Source organism: Nomascus leucogenys, chromosome 13, assembly GCF_006542625.1.
Source record: "Nomascus leucogenys isolate Asia chromosome 13, Asia_NLE_v1, whole genome shotgun sequence".
Classification (NCBI taxonomy): Eukaryota; Metazoa; Chordata; class Mammalia; order Primates; family Hylobatidae; genus Nomascus; species Nomascus leucogenys.
Genome location: NC_044393.1, coordinates 92241897 through 92254418, shown reverse-complemented (window position 1 = coordinate 92254418; position 12522 = coordinate 92241897). Strand labels below are relative to the sequence as shown.

Genomic DNA, 12522 nt, shown 5'->3' with positions numbered 1-12522 from the left:
CTCGCGCCCCCTGGCCGGCCTATGGCGATAACTTCACGGAGACGGGCGTGGCTGGAGTTTTGCTTTATTGAAGTTGAACGGTCGGGGCCAGGCTGCGAAGGAGACTGAGAGCGCGACAAGGCCCTGGACAGATGCCCGCGCGGGGAAGGAAGGCTGGCTTAGGAGGGGGCGTCAGCTATGGTTTAGCAGCTTCCAGCGGCCGAAACCTACATCACAGCCGCAGCACACAATTCCAGGAAACCTGGTGCTCAATATTGGGATCTCAGGAATCAGGACCGGCGGCTGGGGTGAGAGCCTAGCGGTCAGAGCGCAGGAGTGAGGCAGAAGCTGTTAAAGACTCTTCGCAAGTGGCCCCGGGGCTTCATATGGATGATTCCAGAGGGAGTCTCCTCGCCAGAAAGCTCACGGTTCACTCCTTCTGGCCTTCATACCAACCCACTGTTAAAACTGGAAGTCCCTCCACCTGGGGCCACTGACTCCACTGTTTTCAGATAGGATGGAGACCCTGCACTGGAGACTGCTCTCTAGCCCCTGGGCAGGAGAGGCGCAGACGCTGCTACGCACGCGGAGCAGGGATCGCCAGAGCTTTGACTGACTTTGCTCGTCCAGGAGGCTGGGGACATGGTGCCCATGCTCAGCCCACCCCCTCTGTAGACACAATTGGTCGCCCATTCTGTTTATAGGAAGTCTTCCATCCTGCACCAGCAGCTGTCCCTAGACGGGGATTGGGAGACATGCAAGTGGCTTGGCTTCCTATTACCTTGTGTTGAAAACACAATAGGCTTTGGAATCAGGAGTTCATTCCAGTTATTTTAATGTTATTTACTAGCAGTGTGCCCTCGTGCACGTTATCAAACTCCTCTGACTCTTGAAATCCTCATTTTTCAATAATAACTCACAAAGCTGGCAAGCCTAAGGGATCTAACAGCTTGAACAGCACCTGGAACAGAAGCAATAGCCGCCACTCAGAGGTTACTTCTTCCTTCTCCACCTTCTCTGGATCACCTCCCTACCTCATCCTCAATCTAACGCTGGGAATATTGCATATGGGGTAGGTCACCAAATGTTGCCAGAAGACTCAAATTATGCCAGCCATATCTCAGCTGGGAAGGGCTTACCGTGGCCTGACTCTCCTCAGGGTCCAAGTCCCCATTTATGATGTCCAGGCAGAAACACTGTTTGTGACACATAGTAGGCACTGGAAAATGTTAGTCAAATGAACGAGGTCTGGTGTGGAGAGAAGAGAAATCTTGGGAGAGTCATTTAAGGGGGTGCCCAGTTGTCTTCATAAAAAACACTATCATCATCAGGGTGACCAAAGCAGACATCATAGGCAGGGGGTGGAGTCAGAGGCTCTAATCTGGGGAGTGCCCCCAAGCTCTGCAGATCAGGAGCAGTGGACACAGCCCGTGGTCCCCGAAGCCGAAGGTTGATTGGAACTCTTCCAGGGCTTCCTTCCTGGGCCATAGACCCCTCTGAGGCCATTCGCCTCTGTTCCAGTTCGGCTCTCCTGGACCCCTCTGGATGGCTAGGTTGTTCCTCCTCAGGTGCTGGGGGTATCACAACAGTGCTGTATGGGGGTGGTTGGTCCAACTCTTGGGGGCGGCACTGGGATTGTAGTCCCACCACGGCCTCTTCATAGACTGGCACTTCAAAGGCTTCATTGTCCCTGAGGGAAGAGAAATAAGGCCATTGGTGGCTTCCATGAAAGAAGCCCTTTTTCCCTTTTTTTGTCTGCTATGGGCAAAAGATCCTCTGTTGGCCTCTGACCCCTCCTCCCGCTGATGCCAATGACAGGAAACCAGAGACTCTATGCCTCAGAGACTACAGGGAGAGAGGGAGGATGGGCCCAAGGTGTATTCCTCTTATGATGCCCACCCTTAACTCACCGTGCATTGCCTGAGGGCCCTGGGCTCTCAGTCTGCATTGATTGGAGCTGGGACCGAAGCCCCCATTCCAGAAACCGGACCAGGAGATAGGTAAACAAGAAGAAGCCACCCAATGTGAGAAAGAAATAAGCAACAGGGGTGATGTCCGTCTTTATGCCCAGCAAAGCCAGCCCCAGTAGGAAGGAGGCGCAGCACAGGAGGAGAAGCGGCTTCTCCAGTCTCCCCAGTAAGTGCATTGGCACCATGGCCCCTCCCCAGGCTCCTGCAAAAAGACACACAGCTATTGTGTCTACACTAGCAATTGGTGTCATGGCTGTGTCAGATACCAAAGTAACCATATGATATTTCTTTGTTTGGTTTCTAGGTTCTTCAATCTCAAATCAAATAATCTGTAGAGTCCCCTCCAGCTCCGAAATTCTCTCTATGTCTTGGAGTGTGTGGAATAGCCAGGAAACCAGCCCAGGAGCTTTGACTCCCAGCCATTCTGTAAGTTGACTGTGTCATGGCTCTGCCTTCTTTCCTTTCTCCTTCCCTGTAGTCTCCCTTCCAGCTCTGTCCCTTACCACCATCCAGGATCCGGTCCTGGGCACGCCCTGCCTGGGGCTTCAGTGCACACTGGCATCTCTGGAATTCAGGTGATGGGGCAGGCCCTGCCCTTCCTCTGTTATTGCTCCTACTGGATCTCCAACCCCCACCTCCCCAGCCAGAGGCCCTCAATCCAGCCCTGTTAGAGAAGAGGGGAGGGAGCCCCACTTACCCTGTCTGACTCTGTCTTTTCCTTTCTTCCGGTGTCAGCCCATGCTCCAGATGGAGGGAGAAAGTGCACACAGGCACACCAAAGCCACAGGGACACAACTGCTTGAGAAACAATTGTACAGGCAAAGGCCCAGCACAATGGCCGGAGGCCCTGATAACTCCTGTCCTCTTCTAGACCCCACATCTGCCAGGGCCCTCCTCTATCCTCTGCTGATCCTAACTCGTTAAACTCGGTTTGCAAATTTCCTGCCAGGAGTTAGCCCAGTGGCTGGGAGGTGGCGAGCAGGGGAACCCTTTTCTTTCCTTGTAACAGCAACAATCCGAGGCAGCCCATACCCCAAAAACAGCCTGTCAGAAGTTGCCAGCGCTGTGTAGCAAGGAATTGCAGATTCCCTTCTCACACCTCCGTCCCAATCCTATGACCCTCCCGATCCTCGCACCCACACCTGTCTCAGGAGTTCGTTGCTCACCTGTCTCCACAGACTGCAGAAAGTAGACGGGGTGGGGGGTGGGGGGAAGGGCCTGAGAGGGTAGGTGGAGCCCACTGGCCCCACCCTCTTTTTCTGTCCCAATCCCTCTGTTCTGGCCCAGTCAGTCTCCGCCCCTTTTCTCCCTAAGGCTGAATTCCAACTGCTGAACCTTGATTTGTTCTGGTTTTTACTCTCTCCACCCACCCAATACTGTACCCTAATGAGAGTGCACCCCTGACTGCCAATGATCTTTGTACTTAGGACCAGAGTTAGCATTAACCTTTCCCTCTCGGCGCATATTGTATGTTAATTACAGCCCTGGGCAGTTTGCCTTCTATTTGGGTAATTTACCTTGTGCGTCTCTCCCAAGTGACTGGAAGCAGAGACCTCGGCTTATTTAATCTCTGCAGATCATCACACAGTGCACTGCACCCAGAAAGTAATGCTGTGGGCCTGGAATGGTGTGTCTTGCTTCCATTGCCCAAGTGCTATTTTTATGGACTCCCTGTTTCCTGCAGACCTGTCAGAAGTGTTTGTGTGTATACTTCTTGACCCTGTTAACTCTTGAGTCTTCAAGATCCTCCTCCGAGGTGATGCTGCTTTGGAGCCTGCTCCAGTGTATCCACACCATTCCTTCCTAAATCTGTCCCAGCGTTTACCTGGTTATGTAGCATTTTTCTGCTTACTGATTTTCCTTCCACTGTGAGTTTCTCAAGGTGCGTGATTAGTTTTAATCATCTCTGAATCCTGGAAACTAACATGGTTCCTGACACGTGGTAGGTCACTAACTAGAAGGCTCCCCTCTCACCAGGCCTCACCACACCTGTGAAGATCCAAGAGCCGTTCTTTTTAGTTGTGGGTCAGGCAGTTAAGTCGGAGTAGGGTAGGTGCTTGGAGGTAGAGAGTGAGTAGAAGCATACTTTGTCCTTGAGCCAGAGGGTGAACAACACTGGGCCCCATTCCTTCAGAGGGTGACCAGCAGACAGACCGAGGGAAGCTGCAGACCATGGGCACAAATCCAATCCAGGCTCCCCAGGGACAGCTGAGGTGGGGAAGCATAGCAGAGGGTGTGTGTGTGTGTGTGTGTGTGTGTGTGTGTGTGTGTGTGTGTGAGAGAGAGAGAGAGAGAGAGAGAATGAGAATGAGAATAACTGTGTCTGTAGTGGTATATAAGTGCGGGCACTGGTGGGATATTGAAGATTCTCTGTCCCAGAGCCCCAGATGGATAGCGGAGACAGGGAGACATAACAGGAAGGCTGTGGGAGTCTAAATGAGGTGTGTCTCTATGCAAAGTAGGCACAGGAGTGAGAGGGGGCTGATTGTTGTTCTGTTGCAGCCAGTCATAAGGGGAAAGTACAGCTGGAATCAGGACTGCAGTCTACAGTTAACATATGAATAGAAGGAAACTGGCAAAGGGTCATTGGTGGGTGTGATAGGAAAGGGGGTTTGTTAAGGAGTGAGTTGTGGGGATGGGAAGGTGTAGGCCAAGAGGCACGGGGCCAAAAGGTATGGGCTTGAGGTGTAAGGGGAGAGTCTGGGAGAGGTGGACCTTTGTATCTTAAGTCTCTTGGTTGCCTGAAAGAGAGTGCAGTAGACAAGAACTGGATCCCAACTGGAGAGGCTAGACTGCTGGCTGGCTGTGCCCGTTCGTACATTCTCAATTCCAGTAATGTAAAATCAATTTTTTAAAATTGCATTTGTTAAAAAAAAACATGACAATATTTAAAAGCTAAAGAAAAAAAATTGTCTACCGTCTCATTATCCTAACACAGCCATTTAAAACGTTTATATATTTCTTCCAGACTGTCCACATGCAAACCAGAATATACTAACCACTTTGTATCTTTAAAAAGTTTTATACTTTATATTGTATATATTTCACCTTGATAAAGACCTTACTGTAGTAATTTCAAACAGCCATGTAATATTTTATTGAATCGATATGCCATAATTTGATTAATATACCCTCATGATAATAATGCAGGCTGTGCGCAGTGGCTCATGCCTGTAATCCCAACACTTTGGGAGGCCGAGATGGGCGGATTGCTTGAGCACAGGAGTTTGAGACTGGCCTGGGCAACATGACAAAACCATGTCTCTCAAAAAAAAAAAATACAAAAATTAGCTGGGTGTGGTGGCGCGCGCCTATAGTTCCAGCTACTTCAGGAGGCTGAAGTGGGAGGACTGCTTGAGCCCTGGAGGTTGAGGCTGCAGTGAGCTGTGATCATGCCAAAAAAATACAAAAATTAGCTGGAGGTGGTGGCACACGCCTATAGTTCCAGCTACGCAGGAGGCTGAGGTGGGTGGATTGCTTGCGTCATGGAGGTCGAGGCTTCAGTGAGCCGTGATCATGCCACTGCATTTCCAGCCTGTCTGCATTCTAGACCCTGTCTCAAAAATTAACATAATAATAATAATAATAATAATACAAGAGACAGAAAGTAGATTAGAATTTGCTAGGGGTGGGGAGGCAAACGGAGAGTAACTGCAAATGAGTTTCATATTGGGGTAGTGAAAATTTCTAAAATTCTATAATGGTGACGCTTACACAACTCTGAATAATTCTTAAAAAAACCCCATTGCATTGTACACTTTAAAAGGATGAATTATACCTTTGTCAATCAAGGAAAATGACTGAGGCAAGTCTCAATCATTTTAGGAAGTTTATTTGCCAAAGTTAAGGAAGTGCACCCAGGAGACAAGTGTATGCCTTTTTTTAAAGATGATTTTGGTGGCTTCAATATTTAATGCCTTTGTCTGGCTCAGTGAATCTGCATTTTTACATAAGATAATGTAGATAATAGGGCAGAGGAAACAATCAGATATGCATTTGTCTCAGTAGGCAGAGGGATGACTTTCATTTCTGTCCTGTGTTCCCCCACCTGTGAAGATAAGCTATCAATTTACATTGCCATGGTGAACTTTAGCTAAAATGCTTTAGGGTAAAGATCTTGGGTACCATAAAGAATTTCCTTGTGGGCAAAATGTGAGGGAGGTGTGTAGCTTTTCATCTTGGTAGCCATCTTATTTGGAAACCAAAATAGGGCTGAGTGCAGTGGCTCATGCCTGTAATCCCAGCACTTTGGGAGGCCAAGGTGGGTGGATCAGGATCACGAGGTCAGGAGTTTGAGACTGGCCTGGCTAACATGATGAAACCCCATCTCTACTAAAAATATAAAAATTAGCCAGCATGGTGGCGTGTGCCTGTAATCCCAGCTACTCGGGAGGCTGAGGCAGGAGAATTGCTTGAACCCGGGAGACAGAGGTTGCAGTGAGCCGAGATCGCGCCACTGCACTCCAGCCTGGGTGACAGAGTGAGACTTGGTCTCAAAAAACAAAAACAAAAACAAAACAAAACAAAAAACCAAAGAAACCAAAATGGGAGGCAGGTTTGCATGACCCAGTTCCCAGCTTGACTTTTCCCTCTGGCTTAGTAAGTTTGGGATCCCAAGATTTAGTTTCCTTTCACACCTTAAGAAAACTGTTTAAAAACTAATGCAATGAAATCTTATGTATAGTTTTCCTTTTGTTTTGGATTATTTCCTCAGGATGAATTTTAAGAAATGTCATTATCGAGAGACAAGCAATAGGAAAGTTTTTATTGTCCCGAATGAATATGGCCAAATTGCTTCCCAAAAGTTTTGCTTTCCTTTATTTCTTCGTCAACTTAATATCCTTATCAAAACAGGAATGCATCACTTAATTCAATTGTCATCCACTTTCTACTCACCTGCCTTTGACAAACCCTACTGGAGATGGAATTACTTCTCCTTGCCCACTGTTCCCAGCTCATTTGGGTGGATGATGGTGAAGGGAAGTGGAAGGGCAAGGAGAACAAGGGAGAAGTCAAGCTTATTGCCTCCCACTGTATGCTTGTCTCTGTGGCTTTTTATTTCTGTGATTTTGTGTTTCAGAATCTGGGAGTGCTTTATAGTATCAACATGTGTAGAATGTTTTGTGCATACTCCTCTGTTAAATACTTTACACAAATTAAGTGATTTAAAATACGTATGCTATACTAAGGAGTAGTTACTGTGATTATGTCCATTTTATAGATGAGGTCAGAAACTTGAGGTATGTGGGTAGCTAATTAAGGGTGGGGTCAGGATTTGAACCCATGGTCTGAACCCAGAATCCTGGCTCTTAAGCACTATGCCATCCCACTCTAAATGCTCTCTTGGGCTGCTCTCAAATGATAATTTAACAAAACACTAGAGGCATTCTGAATCATTATTCTGCTGTTCTCTGGAGGAGTGGTTAGATGCTACTTTTCCCCACTATTTGCCATTTTAAGAAAAGGCTGATTTTCAGACAGCAAGGGCAGCCAAGGAGATGATCAGAAGGTAAATTAAGGTTATTGACATATAAGGCAGATAAGGAAATGAAGATTGCAAGCTCTGTATTGGAAGGCTTACCTTTTATCATCTAATTAAGACAACCAAAAAATAGATCAGTTTAAACTGAATAAGCATACAACCCACTGCTGGTGACTTCTAAAAAGATATCAGTGACAATAGATACATACCTTTGTGTAGAATCAATTGATTGGACCCACATACATGATCTCATTTGATCCTTATTAACAATCATTTGGGCTGCCTGATTATCACTTTCATTTTACAGAGGAGGAAACAAGCTCAGAGAAAGTACACGATTTCTTTAGTTAGAAGGAAACTCAGAACCTTGACCTTTTAATTCAGCTGGGTGTGTTTTCCCCTTCAGAAATTGCCTTAGTCACAGCTTCTCCAAAATGTGTAAGGAAGGTGGATAAATGGTTTATCATGACATAGGTGAGCAACATTGATATTTTCTAGATGGAAATGCTTTCAACAAATAATAAATCCTCCAGTATGTAAGGATAAATACATGCGGTCATCCCATCAAGTAGTTTTAATATTGTACAAAGCTCACTAAACAAGAACTGAGTGAACAATGGGGTTGAGGCAGTCAGTCTAGCTCAGATATTCGGCATTAAGCCACAAAAAGCTTCTGGAATTCGAGAAATTGAGTGTGGTTGTTGCTAAGTAACAACAACAAAAAGAGCATTGTGTTTGTTAGAAATGTCTACAGATAGTGACAGCAGAGTCCCACATGGATATGCCTGTAAATACTAGCAAACAGGAGGCTGTGCAGTTAAGCACATGTGTTTTGGCCAACCCTGGTTTTCAAATCTCATTTCCACCACTTACTAGCAGTGTGACCTTGGGCAAGTTACTTAACCTTTCTGCGCTTCGGTTACTAATATGTAAATTGGTGAAAATAAACCCAAGTATATCACCCCTTTCCCACCCTGCTCCTCCAGCTTGGGGAACTACAGCCAAAGTGAGTCTGGGTCTGACTGTAATGCACACAACTGTGTGTGGGACCAGCGAGGGGCACCATCCTGTCACTGGGACCTGATTTCACCACAGAGCATTTGTTTGTAACTACATTGTACCTAGCCCTGTGCTAACTTCTAAGGGCATCTACCCAGGAGAGGTAACATATTTGATTGTGGTCTCCAGGATTTTCTGATATGGATAGAGAGATAAGACATGCATATGAAATAATTAAATAACGATTAAAGACAGTATCTGACAGCCTGGGCAACATAGTGAGACCCTGTCTCTACACACAAAAAACATTAAAAACTAGGCAGGTGCAGTGTTACCTGCCTGTAATCCTAGCTCTTTGGGAGGCTGATGGGGGAGGATTGTCTAAGCCCAAGAGTTCGAGGTTGCAGAAAACTATGACTACACTCCACCCACTACACTCCAGCCTGGGTGACAAGGCAAGATCCTGTCTTTAAAAAAAAAAAAAAAAAAAGAAGACAGTATCTGAAAAAGTACTAATGTATGTGCTGGGCACAGTGGCTCATGCCCAACACTTTGGGAGCCCAAGGCAGGTGGATCATGAGGTCAGGAGTTTCGAGACCAGCCTGGCCAACATAGTGAAACCCTGTTTCTACTAAAAATACAAAAATTAGCTAGGCATGGTGGCACGCGCCTGTAGTCCCAGCTACTTGGGAGGCTGAGGCAGGAGAATCACTTGAACCCAGGAGGCGGAGGTCACAGTGAGCTGAGATCGTGCCACTGTACTCCAGCCTGGGTAACAGAGTGAGACTTCATCAAAAAACAAACAAACAAACAAAAAAACATAAAAATTAAATATATGGATTACTAAAATATGGTTATTTTAGTTAATTAAAAAATGATCTACACTTTTGGTATAAAATTCAACAGGGAAAAAAATTATAATAAAGAGTAAGTCTTTTTTATATCCTCAAACCTCAGTCTCTCAGTCCCCTTCCCACAAGGCAATCTCTTTCCCAACTATTTCTGTGTACCCCCTCCCCAGAGAGAGACCATAAATATGCAAACATAATAAATACAGGTTGTCTTTCTTTATACGTGTGGGAGCATGCCATAGATAATGCTTTATATTTTGCTTTTTCCACCTAACAATATATGTTGGAGATTGTGCCTTATCAACTTATGTAGATCAATATGTATAGACCATTTTATTATGAATTACTAAAAGCATGCAGAAAAGGGGCCGGGCATGGTGGTTCATGCCTGTAATCCCAGCATTTTGGGAGACTGAGGTGGGCAGATCGCTTTGAGCTCAGGAGTTCGAGACCAGCCTGGGCAACATGGTGAAATCCCGTCTCTACAAAAAATACAAAAATTAGCCAGGTGTTGGTGGCTCATGCCTTTAGTCCCAGCTACATGGGAGGCCGAGGCTGGAGAATCGCTTGAGCTCAGATAGCAGAGGTTGCAGTGAGCCAAGACTGGGGCACTGTACACCAGCCTGAGTGACAGAGTGAGACCCTGTCTCTCTCTCTCTCTCTACATATATATATATATGTAAAATATGTATATAGGTATATGTATATATATATATACATAACTATACATATATATAAGAATTTTACAGTGAACACGCATGTACTCACCACTTAGATTTTACAATTAACATTATACTATATTTGTTTTCTATCTACTCACCCCTTTATCCATCCATCAATGCATCTTATTTTTTGATTCATTTTAAAGTAATTGCACACATCAGTACTCTTCTGATGTCTGCAACTTATTTTAGAAGTAATGAGTTCAATATTTGTTTATAGCTTTTTTTTTTCCCTTGAAGTAAAATTTGCCTACAGTGAAAAACACAGATTTTTAGGTAGGTCATTCCATGAGTTTTGGTATATACATACATTTGTGTAACTCAAACTCCAATCAGGATACAAAACATTACTATCACCCAGAAAGTTCCCTCATATATCTTCCTAGTCAATCCCATAGGCAAGAATATTTTTTTTCCGTCTATTATATATATTTTTTGAGATGGAGTCTCACTCTGTCTCCTAGGTTGGAGTGCAGTGGTGCGACCTTGGCCCACTGCAACCTCCACCTCCAGGGTTCAAGCGATTCTCATGCCTCAGCCTCCCAAGTAGCTGGGATTACAGGTGCTTGCCACCACACCCCGTTAATTTTCTAATTTTTGTATTTTTAGTAGAGGCGAGCTTTTGCCATGTTGGCCTGGCTGGTCTCAAACTCCTGACTTCATCTAATCTGCCTGCCTTAACCTCCCAAAGTGCTAGGATTACAGGTGTGAGCCACTGCAACTCTCGGCTCACTGCAACCTCTGCCTCCTGGGTTCAAGTGATTCTTCTGCCTCAGCCTCCTAAGTAGCTAGGATTACAGGCACGCGCCACGACACCCGGTTGATTTTTGTAGTTTTAGTAGAGATGGGGTTTCATCATGATGGCCAGGCTGGTCTCAACCTCCTGACCTCAAGTGATCTACCTGCCTCAACCTCCCAAACTGCTGGGATTACATGCATGAGCCATTGCACCCGGCCTAAAGTATATTGTAAAGCTATAGCTGCCATAGATGGTGATTCCTCTGATGGATCTGGGCACAGTAAATTGAAAACCTTCCAAAAAGGATTCACTTTTCTAGATGCCATTAAGATATTTGTGCCAGGCATGGTGACTCACGCCTGTAATCCCAGCACTTTGGGAGGCCAAGGTGGGAGGATCACTTGAGCCCAAGAGTTGGAGACCAGCATGGGCAACATCGTAAAGCTCTGTCTCTACAAAAAATACAAAAATCAGCTGGGCGTGGTGGTAAGCACCTGTAGTCCCAGCTACTTGGGAGGCTGAGGTGGGAGGATTGCTTGAGCCCAAGAGGTTGAGGCCACAGTGAGCTGTGACTGGGCCACTGAACTCCCACCTGGGTGACAGAGTGAGACCCTGTGAACAAACTGCCACAGCTATTTCATCCTTCAGCATCCACTACACTGATCAGTCAGCAGCCACCACACTGATCAGTCGGCACCCACCACACTGATCAGTCGGCACCCACCACACTGATCAGTCGGCACCCACCACACTGATCAGTCGGCACCCACCACACTGATCAGTCGGCATCCACCACACTGATCAGTCGGCACCCACCACACTGATCAGTCAGCAGCCATCCACACTGAGGCAAGACCCTCCACTAGCAAAGAGATTATGATTCACTGAAGGCGCAGATGATAATCAGCATTTTTTAGCAACTAAATATTTTTAAACTAAGAAATGTACATTTTTTAGACATACTGTTTTACACTTAATAAACATTAGTATTGTATAAATATAACTTTTATATGCACCAAAACATTGTGTGACTCACTTTATTGCGATCGATATTCACTTTATTGTAGTGGTCTGGAACCAAACCCACAATATCTCTGAGTTGCTTTTTTTTTTTTTGAGACGGAGTCTCGCCCTGTCGCGCAGGCTGGAATGCAGTGGTGCAATCTCGGCTCATTGCAATCTCCGCTTCCCGGGTTCAAGCGATTCTCCTGCCCCAGCCTCCCAAGTAGCTGGGATTACAGGCGCACGCCACTATGCCCAGCTAATTTTGTATTTTTAGTAGAGACGGGGTTTCATTATGTTGGTCAGGCTTGTCTCAAACTCTTGACCTCGTGATCCGCCCGCCTCGGCCTCCCAAAGTGCTGGGATTAGAGGCGTGAACCACCGCGCCCAGCCTCTGAGTTGCTCTTTTATTTTAGAGGCATTTAATCAGCACATATTATATGCTTACAGGATAAGCTGTAGCCACATAATTTATGAAAAGCCAATATGCAGGGCTGTGTATTGAGAAATTATTAAGAATTTCAAGACAATGACAGCAGAACATTAAACCATTTTGAGGCCCTATGTGAATGCATAGGTTTCAAGCCCATGAAACCAGTCTTGTGTGCTTAGAACTGTGGGGATAGGATGAAACATGGAGTATCACAGAATTATTATCTCAATACACACTCTCTCTCTCTTTTTTTACAGCATTTATGTAATACTTTTTAAAATTTAAAATTTTATTTTAAATTGACAATAATTGTATATGTATACGGGATATGGTGTGATGTTTTGA

At 45.6% G+C, this 12522-nt stretch overlaps 1 protein-coding gene and 1 long non-coding RNA gene across 11 annotated transcripts; one reads left to right on the top strand and one right to left on the bottom strand.

The window, feature by feature from the left end:
• Positions 1-47: 47 nt before the first annotated feature.
• TMEM139 (transmembrane protein 139) lies at positions 48-7731 on the bottom strand. Of its 10 annotated transcripts, XM_030825953.1 has the most exons (5): positions 3092-3191; positions 2647-2744; positions 2453-2539; positions 1890-2151; positions 48-1669 (listed from the first exon to the last, which is right to left on the bottom strand). In XM_030825953.1, exons 4-5 carry the CDS (start codon positions 2132-2134, stop codon positions 1264-1266), a joined length of 651 nt encoding a protein of 216 aa, XP_030681813.1. In that variant the 5' UTR covers positions 2135-2151; positions 2453-2539; positions 2647-2744; positions 3092-3191; the 3' UTR covers positions 48-1263. The 10 variants fall into 10 exon arrangements, with proteins under 10 accessions (XP_030681813.1, XP_030681811.1, XP_030681812.1 ...); XM_030825951.1 differs by lacking the exon at positions 2453-2539; XM_030825952.1 differs by lacking the exon at positions 2453-2539 and having other exon boundaries at positions 2647-2747; positions 3116-3191.
• LOC115837962 lies at positions 714-2744 on the top strand. Its single transcript, XR_004033003.1, has 3 exons — positions 714-1051; positions 2254-2375; positions 2685-2744. It is a non-coding gene; the product is annotated as an uncharacterized LOC115837962 (long non-coding RNA).
• Positions 7732-12522: the final 4791 nt, after the last annotated feature.